Source organism: Euleptes europaea, chromosome 14 (genome assembly GCF_029931775.1).
Source record: "Euleptes europaea isolate rEulEur1 chromosome 14, rEulEur1.hap1, whole genome shotgun sequence".
Taxonomy (NCBI): domain Eukaryota; kingdom Metazoa; phylum Chordata; class Lepidosauria; order Squamata; family Sphaerodactylidae; genus Euleptes; species Euleptes europaea.
This window is the reverse complement of record NC_079325.1, coordinates 43,269,974-43,291,608: the sequence shown is the minus strand read 5'-3', so window position 1 is coordinate 43,291,608 and position 21,635 is coordinate 43,269,974. Positions and strand designations below refer to the sequence as shown.

Genomic DNA, 21,635 nt, shown 5'->3' with positions numbered 1-21,635 from the left:
ATAACTCCCTCATTATTGGTTATAAGAATTATACCCAGTAGGATCCCCAAGGTAACATGACACAAAATACACTTATGTTGGAGCTCCTCCTGTCCCCTCGAACGTAGAGGATTGCAATGGGGTAGAAGAAGAGTTGGTTTTTATATGCCGGCTTTCTCTCCCACTTAAGGAAGAATCAAATCGGCTTACAATCACCTTCACTTCCCCTCCCCACAACACACACCCTGTGAGGTAGGTGGGGCTGAGAGAGTGTGACTAGCCAAAGGTCACCCAGCTGGCTTCATGTGTAGGAGCAGGGAAACAAATCCAGTACACCAGATTAGCGTCCGCCACTCATGTGGAGGAGTGGGGAATCAAATCCAGTTCTCCAGATCAGAGTCCACCGCTCCAAAACCCTGCTCTTCACCACTACACCACGCTGTCTCTCCCAGTCCTTCCCTATGCAATTCTCAGTGGGCTTCAAAGGCATCCCATCCTATTCCCCTTCCCTGACCCGTCAGTAGCTTAATTGTCTAGCTCCACAGACTCCAAATTCTTTTCAATCTCCCATGCTTTTGAAATAATGAGCTAGCATGAAACTGGTATGGGGGGGCAAAGAGAAGGTTCCTTCCTCCCCTTTGGTCCAAGATGCTGTGTTCAAGTCACATAGAGGCATGGGTTCAAATCCCACTTCTGACCAAAAGCATCATTGGGGGAAGTTTGTTAGCAGGCTACATGCTTTGCATGCAGAAGGTCCCAAGTTCAGTCCTCAGGACATCTGTTTAAAGAATCTCAGGTAGCAGGTGTCAGAAAAACACCTTTTCTTGCCTCAGTACCACTGCCCGTCGGAACAGACAATAGTGAGCTTAATGAACAAGAAATCCAACTTGGAAGAAGGATCCTTCCTATACTTACGTTCAAAGTTTACCACCTTCTGTTCTATGGGGGCCACAGGAAAGGTTACAAGAACAGATCCACTCGTGTGGTTTTTTAAAGCACTTTTTATTGAATTCATTGAAAACAGAACAAGGAAATGATGGCAGCCGGAAGAAGGCGCCTTTAAAACTGTCAAAAACATGAACAGGGGGGAAAAAAAACACAGAACAAAAAAACAAAAAACCCCAGCAATATGAACGGTTTAGAAGAGATGCACGAAGGGGGGGAAAAAACCCAAAACAAAATGTGGTACTGCACCAATTACAGTATTTAAAGATATATGAAAAAAATAATTAAAATGACCTCCTTTGCCACCACACAAAAGGTGATGACAAATTTATTCACACTACAATACTAACAATTTTAAAAAAGGTTTGTGGGGGGGGGGGGTTTCCCCTGGATTTTATACTAAAATCACTTTGTTCTTTTTTTCCCCTTTGTACAATTGATAAATTTATATTCACGTAGTGAGTAAAAATCGCACTAGAATCAGCACCGTTTTTAGTTACTTGGGCGAGGGAGAGCGGTGGGTTCGTTTTGGATTTTTTTTTTTTAAACGTTCGACCCTCAAATGGTAAAAAATAAATCGGTTCATTCCAACGTCATTATGTGTATTTAGAATAATCGTGGAGGGGAGGGCCAGGGTTGGAAAGAGAGGATGGCACGGGTCACCATCTCACAGCGCCGCGTCCTTGGGAGGCCCGGTTTCAGCAGCCGCTTGAGAAACGCCCTGAACAGGAACACTGTAAATGCCAGTTTCCTTTCGATGTTTTTGTTTTTAATTACAAAAAAGAAGAAGAAGCTCCTTTCGTTTTAGAAGTTAGTGTCATGTAAAGTGTTTCCCCTGTATGCTTCCTAGCATCACGGAAGAGGGAAATACACCCACTGGTGGGGTGGGGTGGGGAGGGAGAAACACTGAGAAAAAGCAACATGCCCCGAGAGCCAGTCTGTAACGGAGAAGCCCTGGTAGGACTCATGAGAAACGTCTGCCAGGCCTGGAGAAAATCAAAGGTGGATGCAGGAGAGGAGAGTGCAAATGTCTAATGCACTGGATTAGGTCACTGGCAGGCACCTGTTCAAGAGAGGATATGGTTTCAATCCCAGGACAATGAGCAAGGAAAAAAAGAAGGTAAGGTTCAGCTGCTAGCAACGCCCCCCCACCCCCGAGCTGCCCCGAAAGAGCAGGCCTTGGCTTTGAAAAAAGGGTTTCATCAAGTATGCAGAGTTTATTACAAGCGAACTGGAGATACTTGGCGTGAACAGTCCGTTCAATTTTTTCATCCTTCCAAGAGGGAGGCGGGGGGGAGGGGGGAAACTCTCTCTTGGCTCGGAGAAGATGCGTCATATTAGAAGAGGCCCTGCGGGTCGTTCAGCGTGGAGCACACGGGAGCAACCGCCCCTGGACGCACCACTGTCAAGCCAGCTGCTTCCTGGCACATCGTAGGCATGTTGGGGGTCAGGGGCAACAGCGCGAGGCTTTCATTTCATTCCTCAAGTAACCATCGCGGCAGCCCCCGAAGCCAGGGTGTCGCACACTTAAGAGGCTTCATTTTTCCCGTGCCACCCTTTTCTTGATGGAGAAATTCATACAATCTGTGGATTTGGGGAAAGCTGAAAGAGGCCCTCAAAACGGGGCAGCCGCCACTCCTGCGGTGGAGCTGGTGTCCGGGAGTCCGTTCTCTGCCGTCTCCTGGGATGACGACGAAGATGTGCTTGCTTGCCGGTGAGCCAGGGCAGCGCTGGAGTGCCTGCATTTGGGGGAACCGCACTGACAACTGAAATATTTGCCCTTGATGTCCCAGAACCTCTCGCCATAGTCAAACCTAAAAGGAAAAATAAAACACTCAGGTGAGGGGAGGCGCCACGGCTGCTCTTACGCCCCGCTCAAGGGCAGGAGTGTAATACAGCTGCAGAGGTCGAATGGACATGTGATGGAGCCTTATACCAAATCCAGCCATCCCAGGTCATCGTTCTCTACTGTGACTGGCAGCTGCTCTCCAAGGTCTCAGGCAGAGCAAGACACTTCCCAGCACTTGGGAAGGGGCTGTGGCTCAGTGGTAGAGCATCTGCTTGGCATGCAGAAGGTCCCAGGTTCAATCCCTGGCATCTCCAGTTAAAGGGACTTGGCAAGTAGGGGATGTGAAAGACGTCTGCCTGAGATCATGGAGAGCTGCTGCCGGTCTGAGTAGACAATACTGACTTTGAAGGACCAAGGGTCCGATTCAGTAGAAAGCAGCTTCATGTGTTCACTTGCTTTCTGATATCTGTTCACTGAACTGCACGTGGGGCCTTCAGCATGCAAGCAAGGGCTCTCTCTACCACTGAGCCACAGCCTCCGAACTGCATGTGGGACCGTCTCATCCACACAAGCTTCCTGGGTGACCTTGGGCCAGTCACGTACTCTGCTCTGCCTACTCTCAGGGATGTTGTGAGCATCACAGAGAGAGGGGAGAACCACATATGCCACCCTGAGATCCTTGGAGAAAGGGCGGTTGGGGAGAGGAAGTGAAATCAATGAACGGAACATATTTTTGCCCTCATTAATTTAGAATCTGGGTAACAAGCCATGGAGCATCCTGGAAGCCATCTATTTTGCTGCAAAGCGAGTTGCCTGGACCACTGTCAATGCTGAAGTAGCCACCAGCAGAAGAATCTCACAGCACTGACTTATGCTTGCGTCCCTGGATGCCAGCCTGTTTGCTTCCACTGAGACACCTCAGCCATGAGAGCTGCTGTGGCTTTACCCTGTCATTTGTGACTTGCCAAGCCAACCACAGACCATTAAACAGGTAGTGAGGCCTGCCAGGGGGTTGATGGACCTTGGGCTCCCTGAGGCTGTGAATGTTTTCGAGGATCCTTTAGATCACTAAACATGGCAACTGCACTCCATCTAGCCTGGTGGCTGGAAAGGCCAAGGGTCATTGGCAGAGCAACCTGAGCCTCATCGAAAAGAGCCTCAGCCTAGAAACACAGCTGAGGACAGCAAACAGCCCCTCCGTTGTCCCTCCCACATTCCCTGTTTCTCCACTACAGCAACCCAGAGCTCAAAGAGATGGTTCACACAGGGGTGCCTTTTCCTAAAAAACTGGGAGAGGCAGCTGCCATAGCATTTCCAGGAACAAGGTCTGGGCCAGCTGCAAGGCCAGCAAATTGAAAGCAGAGGTTTCAAACGGTGGCATGGTGAAACCAAGAAGCCTTTTCATTCAAGGAGCTCCAATGCCCTGCAAAGCAGTTAGAATCATGGAGCTGGAAGGGACCACCAGTGTCATCTAGTCCAACCCCCTGCACAATTCACAACTACCTGCCACACCACACACACACACACAGTGACCCCCCCCCCCTACTCCATGCCCAGAAGATGGCCAAGATGCCCTCCCTCTCATCATCTGCCTAAGATCATAGAATCAGCATTGATGACAGATGGCCATGAAGCCTCTGCTTAAAAACCTCCAGGGAAGGAGAGCCTACCACCTCCCGAGGAAGCCTGTTCTTCCTAATGTCTAGACGGAAACTCTTTGGATTTAATTTCAACTTGTTGGTTCTGGTCTGACCTTCTGGGGCAACAGAAGACAACTCGGCACCATCCTCTATATGACAGCCCTTCAAGTACTTGAAGATGGTTATCATATCACCCCTCGGTCTTCTCCTCTCCAGGCTAAACACACCCAGCTCCTTCAACCTTTCCTCATAGGACTTGGTCACCAGACCCCTCACCATCTTTGTTGCCCTCCTGCATTACCACAATATGGACAAGGGTGTAGAGTGGGATAGGAAATGGGCAAGATCGCTCCAAAGAGTGTGTTTCATCAAGCCCCTGGGTTTTTAGTTTTCTTTTATTTAATCTGGCCTCCCCCAAGCGAAGAGCAAAGCAATGCTGCTGAAGCTAATAGGGGTGGCACACAACTGGGAGGGTTAACTGGCTGGGTCACTGTGAATGACCTGACTCAGTATAAAGCAGGTCTTTTTGTTCATTTCACATATTATGTTCCTCTCGAGAGCTAATTCAGATTTTATCTTTCCCTCTTGGCTTGTGCAAATAAGCATACATGCAGCCTTCCGCTAGCATGAGCAACAAACAGTCGAAAAGGTCCTTGCAGGAGAATTCAACTGCCGGGTCTGTGAGCACAACCAACAAGAGAACCGGGAGAAGAAGGCTTCTGCTCTCATTCATCAGCCCCTTCGGCGATGCCATACGGCTCTCACAAGCAGACCATTTGCACAGGCCATTGTTTAAGATTTATACCGCACAATTTGACTCAAAGCTTCTGCCATGTTTGAACACCCTCTCCTTATTTTGTGGGGGGAAAGGACAGCTTGAGCTGCCCTTCGGTGAGGTGTGCCCAGTGAGAAGAAGAAGAGTTGGTTTTTATATGCCGACTTTCTCTGCCACTTAAGGGAGAATCAAACCGGCTTACAATCACCTTCCCTTCCCCTCCCCACAACAGACACCCTGTGAGATAGGTGGGGCTGAGAGAGCTGTGACTAGCCCAAGGTCACCTAGCTGGCTTCATGTGGAGGAGTGGGGAAACCAACCCACTTCACCAGATTAGCCTCCACCACTCATGTGGAGGAGTGGGGAATCAAACCCGGTTCTCCAGATTACAGTCCACCGCTCTTAACCACTATAAAATGCTGGCTCTCAACAGTTCAAAGACAACAGGCCACCAAGGTGACTCCCTCTTTCCATGGCTACTCCCTCGTGTTCTTTCAAGCCAGGACATACCCGATCTCCTCTCCTGCTTGGATGGGTCTGCTGCTGAAGAAGGCGATTCTAGGGAAGCGCAGGTCCTGGTGGGACATGAACACTCGCACTGGGATGAGGTTTGGCTCACAAAGATGGTTTATGAAGCGACTGATGTTGCCGTAGTAGCGGGCATCTATGCAGTACACCTCTCCATCCTGGCAAAAGGCAGAGAAGAGCATCCGATTAAGACAGCCTTGAAGTCTCGGATTCTGGCAGCATCTCTAAGTCACGTCAAAAAATCACAAGGCCATGTCACAGTTTATATGTAAAAGGACAAGGGAGATTGGGAATTGTGACAAAAAGTATCTGGGAATTGCAGTGAGGAATTCAGGAAGGAGTCACCTCCTCGCACAACTTTTGTGCTTGGAGTCAGACAAAAACGTTGCTGGGAGCAAGAACAGGATTGCTCTAGGTATTCAGAATTATGGTCCTCCTGTTCCTTTTGTTTGGAGGCAGGATTAAGTCTGGCTTCTTCTTTTGTGGAATTGTGGAACTCCCTGCCCCAGGATGTGGTGATGGCTGCCAACTTGGAAGGCTTGAAGAGGGGAGTGGACATGTTCATGGAGGAGAGAGGTATTCAAGGCTACTAGTAAAAATTGATACTAGTCATGATGCATACTTATTCTCTCCAGGATCGGAGGAGCACGCCTAATACATTAGGTGCTTTGGAACACGGGCAGGACAATGCCGCTGCAGCCGTCTTGTTTGTGGGCTTCCTAGAGGCCCCTGGTTGGCCACTGTGTGAACAGACTGCTGGACTTGATGGGCCTGGGTCTGATCCAGCAGGGCTTTTCTTATGTTCTTAAACGGAATCAGACAACTGAATAACACCAAACCAGAGTACCTGGAACCTTAAGATTCTAGCGCAAAAGGGAGACAGCAGATTACTCTAGCAGTTGCAACTTTTGGCTTTCCTTGAACTGCCAGATTCTCTCAAGACATTTTTTTTTTATTATTGTGGCAGAAAGCAGCAAGCAGCAGTCCTTAATTATAGACACATTGAAGAGAGATCCCTTCACAGAGCATGAGGTGCCCTTTTGGGGTGAGATGCTTCTCGGGGATCACTCTATCTGCATCTCACAGGGCTGCAACCAACAGGCTTTCCTCTCCTCTCAGTTTGCATTTACAAGCTCAACAGGCTTTTGATAAGCTTTTCCTTGAATTCCAAACTACAGATCATCTTTCTTGTCTGGATGCGCAGTTGAAATTACCTCCTGCCACAAACAGCCGTCTGCATTGCCGTGAAATGCCCAGCCAGCCCAACCTCAAGGTCTATATATCTCATAATCTACACAATCATATACAGTTCAGGTTTCTAGCCCTTGAAGTTATGAAGACAGGTTTGAAAAAAGCCTGGGCAATTCCATAGGAATTTGCCCAAGCCAGTGTGTATTCTCTCCTGCATAGAAAAGAGCCGTGGTCCACAGCTAGCTAATCCACATAGGGGGAAAGTCTCAAGCACATGCTGCATTGTGCACACATGCACACCCCCAATCTGAAGGCAACAACCTAACATGTTAACATTTCCCCTGGACCATGCTGTACCCTGGAGACCTGACTCCTGCGCAAATGTCAAAACAGGAAAGAAATTGGGCTTACATCAAGAGAGTGAAAATGTTTTCTTCCTTTTTCTGATTAAAACCTCCCTTTTTAAGCGTATTCCCTGAACTCCTGCCCTTCGGCAGAACAGGGCAGCCCATCCGGAAGCCACGGAAGCCTCCCTTAGGTAAAGGTAGTCCCCTGTGCAAGCACCGGGTCATTACTGACCCATGGGGTGACGTCAGATCCCGACGTTTACTAGGCAGACTGTGTTTACGGGGTGGTTTGCCAGTGCCTTCTCCAGTCATCTACACTTTACCCCCAGCGAGCTGGGTACTCATTTTACTGACCTCGGAAGGATGGAAGGCTGAGTCGACCTTGATCCAGCTACCTGAAACCAACATCCGTCAGGGTCGAACTCAGGTCATGGGCAGAGCTTTGACCGCAGCTTACCACTCTGCGCCATGGGCCTCCCTTACTTGTTTAGAATTCTTAGCAGAGGTCTAGGTATATATACCTTGTGCAGCCTCTATTGCAAATGGAAAAGAGGGGGACCATCTTTAGTACCAAGATGGCAGCCCAGGCCAAACATTAAGCTTGGCAGTAAGGAATATCTGTAAAGGGGGGGGGGATAAGGAAGGGATGGCTGCTGAGTCATTTGTCTATCAGTAACAAGACTAACGGCTAATTTTGCTCTCTCGTTAACTGTGGCTAAGCGCTCCGCACAGCAACTGTCAACCCAGGCGATTTCCGAACCAGTGAAACAATAAAAGATCCACCTCCGCCCCCGCTGTGTGCACACACCCCCCCCCCCAGCATTATCAAGTCCCTTGAGCTTCTCGGCCCACATTCTATGCTCTGACGGGATTGCACTTTTTCAAAAGGCGCAAAGAGCTTCCCGTCACACAGATGTGCTCTGTCCAGTGAAATGGGAGGATTCATTTTTAACACTTGCGTTTGTCCCGGGAGCCTCTCACGACCCCCACTCTCTCCCCTTCAACTCCCCCACCCCTCCCAATACACTACCTTGTTGTCAAGGTCAAAAAGATAGGAGTCTTCTTCACGTACGTCTGCCTCTGAATCAGAAATCAGTTCTCCAACATACCTGCAGAACAATGGGAAAGCAAGAGGACCAGAAAAACATGAAAGCCCCCACGGGATCAGACAAAAGGTCCATGTAGTTCAGTATTCTGCTTTTCAGTGGCCAGCTAGATGCCTCTAGAAAGCACTTGAAAGCAAATGTGAAGGCAATATGCAGTCTTCTTTTGGCTGGTCATATCAGCAACTGATAGAAATATACGAATATAGGCTGGAGACCCGTGATACTCAAGGGGAGGGGGATCCCATCCCTTTTTTTTCCTCCCTCCCTTAGACTGATCCAGACCACTGATCTAAATTGATCATTACTGTCTGACTTGTAGCAGTTCAATAAGGTCTCGAGAAGAAGTCTCTCAGCTCAACTGCCTGAGATCCTCTGAAACTGGAGGAGGCGGCGGAGGAAGAGGAAGAAGCAGAAGAAGACTTGGTTTTTATATGCCGACTTTCTCTACCTTTTAAGGAGAATCAAATCGGCTTACAATCTCCTTCCCTTCCTCTCCCAACAGACACCTTGTGAGGCAGGTGGGGCTGAGAGAGTTCAGAGAGAACTGTGACTGGCCCAAGGTCACCCAGCAGGCTTCATGTGTAGAAACTGGGAAACCAACCCGGTTCTCCACCGCTCTTAACCACTAAACCACGCTGGAGACTCTTGGCTTTCAACCTGGCAACTTAACATGTAAAGAATAAAGTTTTCAACTGCACAACAGCCCCTCCTCAACTTTATCTCCTTGCTTAAATTAAACCATTACTGCCACAATCCACAGACAGTTAGTATCATCAGCAGCAAATAGCCAACATGCTCTGATCTCACAACTGGGCCGCTGGGGCTTGGCTCTGCCGTAGGCTCACGACGGGTTAAGCAACCCAGTGTATGTTTGCATACGCATGGACCCACAGAAACCGCACAAGTCAGTCCTAAGAGTATGACGTGCATGGTCATCACTCAATAGCTGCAACGTGACGGGCACATGTGAAGCAGACCAAAACCCCGGAGTTTTCATATCACATGATACCACTGTCACGGTCTCTGACATAATTATGGTATTTTGTGTACATGTGCAGAATTAATACCCTGTAGAGCTTGAACACATCATGCAAACTGAACACAAACTGCAGAGGTTTGTGTAATGCAAATGTCCTTAGAACAGGCTGACAGAATTCTCTCAAGGTCAGCTCTTTCAAGAGCTAGCTAACTAACTGGTCTTGTCCTTGAAGGGAGAAGAGCAGAGCACCTTTCATTATCTATCAGAAAGATGTAACTAAAATCACCTTTTCTGACTCAGCTGTCAGCTGAATCTCAAAGGCAGAACAGTTTTGCCCTCCTCAAGGTCTACTGAAGATATCTTAATGTACTGCAGAACAATGGGAAAGCAATGAGTGCATTAATAGCTTAAACTTTGTTTTTTATAACTTAAAGGAATTAAAGATTCCTGCAGTCCTATCAAGGATATGAGTAATATGCTTTCTTGCTTTCTGTAACCTTGCTCAAGGCTATGTGCTACTGACCAGATGGTCACAAAGTGACAATGTAAGCAATAATTGTGTTTTATGAATTATATAGTTAAATATTGTGCTACATATTTCTAAGTAGTCTCATTTAATGCGTATTGTCCTAATGAAGAGAATGGTATAAAAATTAAGTATATAATGTGATCATGAAACTCAGAAATGAGTGTTTATACTTTAAGCAAAATAGACTGAAAGGAAAGGAAGCCCATATATGGTCACGGGGAGCTGAGCAGCTGTAACTATGGCATTACTGCACTGCTCAGGATATCTGATAGAGGGAATAAAAGGTATTCCTCTTGATAGATGAAAATGTTGTCTGAAAGTGGGGATAAAAGATTTCCCTTCACTCTTAATGAGGCTGAAACAGTATAAATACAGCCACACTACAGCTAGAGAATCAGAACCTTCCAAAAGGCTCTCAGAAAAGGCTGAATGGTATGTATGCCTTAAATACTTTACTCTAGACTTTGTGAATTAGATACTTTGAACTGAATCAGAATAATTTGACTTATATTTTAGAAGTTGGATTTTGAAACTGAATGGTATGTAAGACTTGCTTGCTTTTACTGCATACATTGTAATACATACATTGTATTTTTATAAGAGTTTTTATAGAAGTGTTAAAGACTTGATAATCTGCATTTATACATATTTTACTAGAAGTATGTAAATAAAAAGACTTGCTTTTTAAAAGTAAGTAAAGTTGTTGAGTCCTGCTTACTCGATGATTGGCTGAATAAGATACCTTCACTTCTCAGTAAGTGAAACATTCTAAGAGCCTGTCATCTGAACAGCATGACCCGCTTCACCACCTCAAAGACAACCCTTTTCAGTGAAGGTGGGGTCACGTGCTTGGCATGGAGCCACCAAAAGATGGTATTTATGAAAGGGCAGGATCAGCCTTCAGCTGCAAGATTTTTATTCCTGACATGCCTGCATCCGTATCTTGCTCAACGGCATATAAGATTAACTGGGTGTTTGCTCTTGGAGGGAGTCCTGTCACAAAATGCTAGTATGAAGCCCTGCTCTAGGTACCATCAATGGATACTAAGCTGTCCTGAATAAGGAGCAGGGTTTTTTCTGTGATAGCCCGATTCTTTAACTATCTTCCCCATTGGAGATTTCGCAGGTACAGTCTCTCTTCTCTTTTTAGAGGGGAGTGAAATCTTAAACTATGCCTTCATTAATCAGAATAAGCATGTTTACTTTCTGTTTTGTCCTGCTTCTTCTGACACCCTTCTTTGTGTGTCCTGGCGTCGCTATTATTAGGTTTGCAGCTCCTTCAACTATTGATTTCGTAAATAGGTTCAGACCCGAATCGGTTCAACTGTAAACCATTCTGTTTTTAATTGAACCTTGAGAGCAGTTAATGGCAAAAAGTGATCTACAAATAAATATGTAGTGGGGAAAGATCAATATACTGATAGATCAATCAACAGATAGGCAGCCCTAACAGTGTAATCCTAAACAGAGTTCCACCTTTCTAAACCCAGTGAAAACAATGGACGTAGAAGGGTATAATTCTGCTTAGGGCGGTGTAAAGCACTAATCACTGTTGGCCCTTGCCTGATTCTCAGAATATATATATGTGTGTGTGTGTGTGTGTATTTGGGTAAGGTAAAGGTCCCCTGTGCAAGCACCAGGTCATTCCTGACCCATGGGGTGGCATCACATCCCGACGTTTCCAAGGCAGACTTTGTGGGATGGTTTGCCAGTGCCTTCCCCAGTCATCTTCCCTTTACCCCCAGAAAGCTGGGTACTCATTTCACCGACCTCGGAAGGATGGAAGGCTGAGTCAACCTTGAGCTGGCTACCTGAAACCGACTTCCGTCGGGATCGAACTCAGGTCGTGAGCAGAGCTTTTGACTGCAGTACTGCAGCTTAACACTCTGCGCCATGGGATCTATAAAATCCAGCCCTGGAAAAAAAAAAAAGCCTGTATTCTTCTACCAAATTTGCAACTATTCCAGCGTCATTTAACCCTCTTTACAAACCCGAAACTGTAATTATCCCTTTTTAAGCAATCCTCAATTAGGCTGCTTAAATAGCTCTTTCCGGCGGACCGTGTGGTACAGCTGGTAACTGCTGGGGCAAAGGGCCATCTGTGAACTCCACAGGCTCTAGGTTCTGCCATTTGCAGTCAAGCTTTCGAAGGCGCAGCGCCTACTTGAGACCATGGATTTGTTGCCACCCAGCATCCCTTGTAAGTGCTCTTCCAGATTCATGACAAGAGCAGTTAAAGGCCTAACATTCCTTCGCTCTCTTTCATTAATGGGTGGAAGGGGGCTTCTGCTCAATGCCAATTATTGTGAATATGGAAACAAGGGGAAGTAATTACTCCAGACTAATTAACAGCACAGACACTGATACCAAGTTGCTGATCGGGTGCCCGCCGAGAGGACACAGGCTACGCTGCCTCCATGGTGTGCCATCTATGGAGCTGAGCCTCCGAATTTGCATGGCGTAATGCAAATTCTGTAGCACCGCAGGAGCAGTAAAATCCGCCTGGGCTGCTCAGGAGGAGTCACCTCCAGCCAGCTGCTGTTGAAGTTGTAACTGCCTGGGGCTGCCCAGGAGAACATGCTGCCACCCGAAACGCTCCAGGGCACTGGAGCTCCAAAGCAACTCTGGCGCTTCCAAATGAAAAGAGCAAGAGTCCACTAGCACCTTAAAGGGGTTTACCGCACTTTGTATTCCCAGCGATGTATTAAGAGTTTGAAAATGTTGTAAAAAAACATTGCTTTAAAAGGGGTTTTGGATACCACGGCTTATAAATGGTTGGAAGACGTCTTCACAGCTAAAGGAGCCAAACAAAGTGCGAACAGTATTTTTTATAACATTTTCAAACTCTTAATACATTGCTGGGAATACAAGTGCGGTAACAGCCAAAGACTAACAAAATTTCTGGCTGGGTATGAGCTTTCGTGAGCCACAGCAAACTTCTTCAGATTCAGCTAGAATGTGATCCCATCTATCCTTAAGTAGAGACAAGTGACTTAGAAATAAAATGGCAATGTAAATGTCAAAAGCAAGTAAATGACATTAGTGGGCGTGATTGGATTAGGTGTGGTATGCAGAGGGGTAGTAGGCGCAGAGAAATTAGCATTGGTAATGAGACAGGAATCCCAGATCTCTATTCAGGCCAGGAGAATGCAGAATCTTGAGATTCATTATTGGTTGTAATTCAGCTTCCAAATGAGAAATCCCGGCTTCCAACACCTCTGCTACGTTCACGGAAAACTCCGGATGTTCCCTCTGAATGGACTGTGAGAATCTCAGGAGTGGGGTTGGTTTTCAACAGAGGTTGGTGGGGCAGTCAAAAGACTCAGCAGGAGTCGTTCAGCTCCTGGACCTTGCTCAAGGGATTTATTCATCTGTCAGTTGGCAATAGCAAAAGAGATTCCTGATACTAACCCAACTGGGGTCCTAAACAAACACAGGAGCCTGCAAGCCTGATGCCAAGCCATTTCTTACAAGCTCTGTGCTGTTGCAGCTTTTATTTAGCCACAAGGATGGAGGTGTGCTCTTATCCTCCCCCCCAAAAACCTCTTTTCGTCATCACTCCCTGACCTGAGTTTTATGAACCTGATCCCACAAAAGATTTCCTAGGCTTCCAAGCAGCCCTTGCAAATACTTCTGCCATCACAACCCTCTGCATCCCTTTCCTGCCCCTGCCGTCATGGTGCGATTCCAGCTTTAGAAGAAGAGTTGGTTTTTATATGCTGACTTTCTCTACCTTTTTTAAGGAGAATCAAACCAGCTTACAATCACCTTCCCTTTCTCTCCCCACAACAGATACCTTGTGATTTAGGTGGGGCTGAGAGGGTTTGGAGAGAACTGGGACTAGCCCAAGTTCACTCAGCTGGCTTCATGTGGAGGAGCAGGGAAACAAACCTGGTTCACCAGATTAGAGTTCACCGCTCCTAACCACTATGCTGGCTCTTTAGAAGAAGAGTTGGTTTTTATATGCCAACTTTCTCTACCACTTAAGGTAGAATCAAACCAGCTTACAATCGCCTTCCTTTCCCCTCTCCACAACAGGCACCCTGTGAGGTAGGTGAGGCTGAGAGAGTGTGACTAGCCCAAGGTCACACGGCTGTCTTCATGTGTAGGAGTGGGGAAAGAAATCCAGTTCACCAGATTAGCCTCCGCCACTTATGTGGAGGAGTGGGGAATCAAACCCGGTTCTCCAGACTGGAGTCCACCGCTCCAAACCACCGCTCTTAACCACTACACCACGCTGGCTCTCTTACAGAGAGAGGAACTGGTCAGGACCACACACGAGTCTAGCCAGGCCTTTTCTCAGGCCAAAGGAAGAAGAGAAAAGCCGACTGATGGTGTCATGCTTGTCCTTGGATCCCTCTGAGTGGATGTGACACCGAGTAGCTAGATGCACCTATCATGGGTTTGCCTAGGACCAGCAACTGAATGGCAGGGGTGCCCTATGGAACTGCCTTAAACTGGGTCAGATTATCAGTTCATCTGGCTCAGCACCATCTCGTTTGACTGGCAGCACCACTCTCAGGTAGAGGGATGTCTTTCCCATCACCTGCTATCTGAGATTTTTCCTCCCACTAGAGATGCTGGGGATTGAACCTGGGACCTTCCACATGCTAAGCATGCATTCTGCCAATGAGCTATGTAACATTTAAGACCACAAACAGCATAGGCAACGATGCCCCAGAGCCCACAATCTGTTTCCTCTTGGCTCTGATCCTGCCAAAGCCTTGACTGCTCACATATGACAGCAAGCAACTTATTCTAGGGATGAGATGGACCAAGCTCGCGTATTTCAGCATTTTGACAGGTTAAGTAATTGTGCCTCTCTGCAAAAGTCTTGTGGGAGATTCCCCTTCCCTCTCCATGTAGTGCTCCGGTTGGCTGTCCAGCTTTTCAAAAGAAAAGGCACACTCACTCGCACACGAAGGTCCCCAGCGGAATGTCTTGCATCGATCGAACGCCCCAGCCCATCTTCCTCGTCCGATAAAGCTGTAATCGAGCCCTAGGAGACAGGAAAAGACAGGACCCGTGAGTGTCTTGCCCCGTGTCCAGCGCCTGCTGGGTCACAGAAGCGGCAATTTTGGTTTCTGTGAAGAGGTGATTCTGGCTGAAGGTGAACAGAACATTTCTATGAGAAAGGCTGCACCTTCAAGGGCCCGCTTGGACATCTGACAATACTCTAAGCCTACAAGTTTCAATTGAATCCAGACTCTGATCCAGATCCAAGTAAGTAATTTACAGCACCATCCTATTTACTCCAGTCCAAGCCCATGGACTGGAGTAACTCTGCTTAGGATGGCACTGTTAGTCACATCTAAGAAATGAGTGGCTGATGTTCTCTCCCACATGTTCCCCCCCTTCCCAGCTGCATCTACTGTTTTCCCCCTCCCTTGAAGGTTCAAATACTTGCCGACCATCACAGGATCAGCCCGAGGGCTTCATGAGCACCAGAATGTTCAGAATCTACTTCAATGGTGTGCTCCAGTCCCCAAAGAAGAAGTTGGCTTTTATATCCCACTTTTTATATCCCTCTTTAAGGATTACAATCCCAATCCCTTCCTCTCCCCACAACAGGCACCTTGTGAGGTAGGTGGGGCTGAGAGAGGTCTCAGAGAATTGTGACTGGCCCAAGGTCACTCAGCTGGCTTCATGTGGAGGAGTGGGGAAACAAACACAGTTCACCAAATTTAGAGTCCACTGCTCATGTGGAGGAGCAGGGAATCAAACCCGGTTCTCCAGATCGGAGTCTGCTGGTCTTAACCACTATGCCACACTGGTTCTCAACTTATCATTGATTGCAATCACCATCTTTGATGAAGCTTTCCTCCCTGCATGAGAGTTGGGGTAATGCCTCTAAGATGGTACCGGAAGAGGCTTTCCCTTCTGTGGGAGGGGGGAGGAAATGCCTCTTCTAAGATGGCCATTGAAACATCACACACATGCCTCTTCTAAAAACAAAGTATGCTCTTCTTCTCATATGCAACTCTACTGAGATTTAACCAATCAACTGCAACTCATACAAGGAATCAACAACAATTTCTTTGACTGGGTGGCAGTCCTAGAAGAAAACCAAGAAGGAATAAGAGGAAACGCATCAGAGGGCAGTTGAATGACCAGCTCAGCATCTCACCACATAGCTTCATATTTACCCTTTAATAAATGCAATATTAGCAGTCTGCAGAAAGAGCAGAGGGACAGAAGAGAAGCTTCAATATGAAATGATCGCTATGAACTGAAAAATCCTATAAAAGCTTGGAAATCCCCTGAAACATTTCTCTATTTTTTTTAAAATCCTAACAGGATTCATCCCCTCACTCAGAAATGCACACTGTCACACCAAGCCAAAATCGAGTCTAGAATTAGATCACGATGGGTAGCCTGGTTAGTCTGTCAATAGCAGTAGAAAAGAGCAAGAGTCCAGTAGCACCTTAAAGACTAAGAAAATTTCTGGCAGGGAATGAGCTTTCGTGAGCTCACTTCTTTAGCTCATAACCTGCCAGAAATGTTGATAGTCTTTAAGGTGCTACTGGATTCTTGCTCCTTTCTAGTCTAGAATCATTTACTCGGATGGGCAATGACTCTCCAGAATCTCAGGAAGAGGTCTTTCCCAGAAGCTGCTACCACTGGAGATGGCAAGGATTGAACCTGGGACTTTTTGAATCTAAATCTAGCACTCTACCACTATGGTGACCCCCCGGAAGCCCTTATGCTTCCTATGACAAAGAAATGCGATGTATGAGAACAGCGCGTCACAACTGCACCAATAATCTGATTGGTTACTTCCTCTTAATCAAGCGATCTCCATCGGCATTTGCTTTGCTTCCAATGATTAACGGAGAGCCAAAGTACACCATTCACGTCCTTGTTTGCAGAAACCCTCCTTGGGTTTTATGGGGCAGGCAATCGTTCATTGTATTAACATCCAACAGACTCACCGGAGCCCATTTTGCACAACACGGTTCCGGCAAGTCCTCCAACACGAGCAGGCGTGGTTACACTCAAAGATCAAAGGGGGCTCGGCCATGTTGAACTCAGGCAGGAGGCGACCGTCCTGTAGAGAGGCCAAGCAGCAGAAGAATGAGTTTGGGGAAGAGGTGTATGTGTGCGAATGTGCAGGAAGCAAGCCAAGGGGGAGCTGTCGTTTCTCAAAAGGATTTATGGAGGGTACCCCAGCTGCGATCCATCCTATGCGGCTCAGGAGCCTGCATCCTGGCACCAGTACAGCTAACCTACTTCTTCCAAAAGGGAGCAGCCTCAGAGATGGATGCTGGTGCTCGGTCACAAAGATGGGCCTATGCTTATTTAGTGAGGTCATGTCACAGGTTATGGAATGGAATGGCTGCCAGAGAATCTCTACTGTGATTTAAGGAGAGAGAGAGAAGAAACAAGAACCCGAGCAATTATCTACATTCAATCTAACGCATTTAGGGCAAGGGCTTGAAATACCTGATTCATGATCCAAGGCAGTGGCTAGATTTTATTGGGTGGGGGGAGAGATGGTTTAGAGAGATAACCAAGTACTCCTCCTTTCCTGAGACTTTGCCCATACCTAGCAAACATACATTACCCTGCCCTTTCTCCAAGGGGGTATCAGGGCAATGTATCTATTTTTCTCCATCTCAGTTTTTCCTCCCAGCAATTCTGTTAAGCTAAGAAAGAGCCCCGTGGCGCAGAGTGGTAAGCTGCAGTACTGCAGCCCAAAGCTCTGCTCACGACCTGAGTTTGATCCCGACAGAAGTCGGTTTCAGGTAGCCGGCTCAAGGTCGACTCAGCCTTCCAAGGACGGTCAAATGAGGACCCAGCTTGCTGGGGGTAAAGGGAAGACGACTGGGGAAGGCACTGGCAAACCACCCCGTAAACAAAGTCTGCCTAGTAAACATCGGGATGTGACGTTACCCCATGGGTCAGGAATGACCCGGTGCTTGCACAGGGGACCTTTACCTTTTTTAAAGAAAGAGTGACTGATTCAAGGTTACCCAGTGTGTTTCATGGCAGATTTCAACTCAGGGGTCTCTGGATCTATATGACACCCTATCACACCACCTTGGCTTCGCAGGCTGAAGACAATACAGGCCTGTGCTCTCAGATTAACAATTCCTGTTATTTAGGGTGGATTTTCCTTGGCCTGCCTCAAGGTATTATAATGGCAAACATGCATCCAACCCGTTCCTGAGCCCACACAACTGAGAAAGAGAGTGCTCACCAGATCATACCAGCAGCGCATACTCAACTGGCCGCACATGCATTTGCTGGAGGAGCAGTCGTCTATGCACACACAGTACTGAGAAGTAGAAACAAAGAACAAGACAGAGTCATCCATATGCATGCAAATAAAGAACAAGTGTGATGCAGTCATGTAGGCGCCTGAGCTACTGACGTCTCACATGACCTGCTCAGCAGATCTACAGAGGCATCATATGTATAAGACTTTGCACAATTGGGGCAGTGCTAGACAAGGGAGAGATCTTTCAGCAAAAGCCCTCTCAGGCCAGGAAGGAGTTCACATGAACACATGAAGCTGCCTTCTACTGAATCAGACCCTTGGTTCATCAAAGTCAGTATTGTCTACTCAGCTGTCCAGGGTCTCAGGCAGAGGTCTTTCACATCACCTACTTGCCTAGCCCCTTTAACTGGAGATGCCGGGGATTGAACCTGGGACCTTCTGCATGCCAAGCAGAGGCTCTACTACTGAGCCACAGCCCCTCCCACAGCTCAAGCCAGTCTAGAAGAAGAGTTGGTTTTTATCTGCCGGCTTTCTCTACCACTTAAGGAAGAAGCAAACTGGCTTATAATCACCTTCCCTTTCCCTCCCCACAACAGGCACCCTATGAGGTAGGTGGGGCTGAGAGAGCTCTAAAGGAGCTGTGCCTAGCCCAAGGTCACCCAGCTGGCTTCATGTGGAGGAGTGGGGAATCAAACCCGGTTCTCCAGATCAGAATCCACCGCTCCAAACTACCACTCTTAACCACTACACCACGCTGGTGATGCCAATGAAGTAACTGGACGCCCAATCCTAGGCCCTTTGCTGTAGAACAGCCAAGGGAGGCTTCTAGGCAAGGAGACCTCTGTGGCAAGCATCACAAGAGAACACTGTCCAATGATCCACCTGAAAACAAGCGCCAGAACAGGTGCCACAGCCCTGCCACAGACTGCCTTGGCTTTGGTTTGCAAATCTCCTCTTAAAGGACACTCCATATCAAGGAGAACAGGGCAGAGGAAGGAAATTCCTCTCTAGGTACATCAACGCAGAGAAGGACCGCAGGGAGGAAAGAGAGGGAGAGGGAGAGGAACACTGGCCAATGATCAACCTGCTCGGCCGTGCTCACTCCTGTCTCTTTTGTCCACCCACACACCTGCATGTGCTGAGCAGAGAGCATCCTTCTCCCACCCCAGGGAGGGGGAAGGAGAAGAAGGATAAAAGTGAAGAAGCTGCAAGCAGCCTGCCCGACCTGCAAATGAGTGATGTTTCTGTCAATATTCATGGGGGAAGTCACACAGTTCTGAGAAACGTATTTGTAGTTGCTAGGACAAGGCTCGCTGTCCACAGAATTGATGCAGGGAATAGGGATCGGCTCGTAACCCCGGGCGATGTCTCTGTCACAGAAGAAAATAATCACTTTAAGCCACAGGAACAGATGGACAGACAGGAAGACAGACACTGCCCTCTCCATCCAGCAAAACAGTTTATAGAACGGTCCCACCACCTGAACATGAAGCAGGCCAGTTCTGCCGTTCGTATTAGAGGACTTCCAAACTTGAAAGTAATTAGTTAGACCCCTTCCCTTCCTCTGATTTGTAACTCATTATTTGCTGTCGCGGATTCTCCTCTATGCACGGCAACCTACCACCTCCACATCAATGGGACATTCCTTGTCCAGAGAGGCAGCTGATCAGACACAGGCTACATTCATACATCGAAATAAACTGGTTTGTACAACTTTAGTCAGGCTACCAGAGGAAAGCAACATACCCTGGGCTTGTAAACTTCCTGCACCCTCTCTGCCTACCACAGCAGTTGTTTCTAGAGCCACGAAGCGGCAGATTTAAGAAGCCTCCCGTAACAGAATGGGTGTGCCCTTGTAAGTCAGGGGAACTGAAGTCTATAAGCATGTTTTGCTCAGGTGCTCCTTCTGCGAGGAAGCTCGTTGTAAGCTAATCATTCCCCTGCTCAGTCAAATCACAGTTAGCTCAGATGAAGGAAGAATTAAGAGTCTCCTCTGGGAAGGGGATGCCCAGATGGCAAAACAGGTAGCCAAAACTTTGTGTAATTGCATATAAAGTTCGACCCCTAATCATAATTTGGTCAATTTTAGTCTATTATAAATTATTTGGAAATTTTAATTAGGAATGTTTTTGGTTGAACTGCTATAATTTTTTACATTTTGTATAAATGACACTGTGGAGTAGGGCTGTTGATTCGGTTCGAGCCGAACCGAACTCAAAAAAGGCGGGAAGCGGGGGAGCCGAATTTGCTGACTTCGGGGGTTCGGCGAATAAATTCGGCAGATCCGCCCCCCCCCCCCGCCTTCACGGGGCTTTCATGAAGGCGCGGGGAGGGGGCCCTTTAACAGGTTTAAAGGGCCCCTCGCGCAGAGGTGCTTGACAACCCCCCGCCAGCCTTCCCGAGAGTCCCGGCAAGGCTGGGGGGGGGGTCTTTATACCCCTCTGCACTCTCTGCGCAGAGAGCGCAGAGGGGCTTGACAACCCCCCGCCAGCCTTCCCGGGAGTCCCAGCAAACTAGAAACAGCACTTCACAAGCTAGACACAATGATTATAAAGTAGTGGTATTTAATAACATATCCACCACTGATAGTATATAGGCAAAAACATGTATTGTTGATTATTGCCTTAAAAGTAACACCAAAGAGAGGACTATGCCTTGTTACAAACAAATAGCAGTATTATAGGTAAGTCCATGAAAGGGGGTGCCAACCTCCCTTTCTTCCACAGATATGCTTCTTGAGAGTAGCAATTCAGGAATCCCCCTGAAGGGGCGCGGGGGCCAAATTTTCCCCTGAACTCCGGATCCCCCCCGAATTTCGGGGATCCGAAGCGGGGAAGTTCGGACTTTGGCACTGCCCGAATAAAAACGGGCCAAATTTTGCTGAATCCGAATTCTACCGATTTTTTTTTCAACAGCCCTACTGTGGAGGGCAAAGCTCTCCAGTTCACACCTGCTCAGTATCTTCTCCATCTGGACTGGTTTTTCAGGAGTCGACTCTTTCAGGGTCTTGTTCATTTGCAGAGCTACCCAAACTTGAGAGTTGAGACTTGAACACTGCAGGGGAGTCTCGCCCTCCTTGTTCTTCAGAGTGACGTCTGAACCGCGGGACAGAAAGAGGCTGTGCGACAAAAAGACACACACAAGTAAAACAACCGCAGTTCATGCAACCCAGCCAGTTCTAATACTGGGAACAGCTCCACAGAACCCAGAATATCAGGGGACGAGCGGGGAAACCACCATCAAGGTCAGCTCCATCCTCACTTTCAAAAATGGCTTGCTGGATGATACTGGTGAGCTACCTTGTCTCAAAAAGAGCGGAGTATCACCCATCTTTACTGCAGGGAAATTTTACACATGCATCAGTGTTCTTCCTTGAGTTATAGTAAGGGTTACAACAACGGTCAAGTCTGGAAAAGACAGAACTTCTACTCGCTGGTAAAGATCTGACACATTGGCGCTGGTTGAAATGGAATGAAAGTTCATGGACAAACACGTCTCAGTTGTCTTTCTGGATAAGATTATGTACTTTTTTATAGGTGCACATTTTGTGTCTTTTTTAATTCTTTGAATATGTGATTCAGCTGCCATTGTTTTATCCTAACTGTC

At 47.4% G+C, this 21,635-nt stretch overlaps 1 protein-coding gene across 4 annotated transcripts in view; it reads right to left on the bottom strand.

The window, feature by feature from the left end:
- Window positions 1–2,485: 2,485 nt before the first annotated feature.
- Window positions 2,486–21,635, bottom strand: part of EHMT1 (euchromatic histone lysine methyltransferase 1) — a 154,818-nt gene continuing 135,668 nt past the window's right edge. For all 4 annotated transcript variants that reach the window (XM_056860364.1, XM_056860366.1, XM_056860365.1 and 1 more), the window contains 8 exons: window positions 20,980–21,147; window positions 19,255–19,399; window positions 18,009–18,086; window positions 16,741–16,856; window positions 14,721–14,807; window positions 8,225–8,303; window positions 5,639–5,814; window positions 2,486–2,738 (listed from right to left, as the gene is read on the bottom strand). In XM_056860364.1, coding sequence (XP_056716342.1) covers window positions 2,540–2,738; window positions 5,639–5,814; window positions 8,225–8,303; window positions 14,721–14,807; window positions 16,741–16,856; window positions 18,009–18,086; window positions 19,255–19,399; window positions 20,980–21,147 — 1,048 coding nt within the window. In that variant the 3' untranslated portion in view covers window positions 2,486–2,539. The remainder of the gene's footprint in view (window positions 2,739–5,638; window positions 5,815–8,224; window positions 8,304–14,720; window positions 14,808–16,740; window positions 16,857–18,008; window positions 18,087–19,254; window positions 19,400–20,979; window positions 21,148–21,635) is intronic.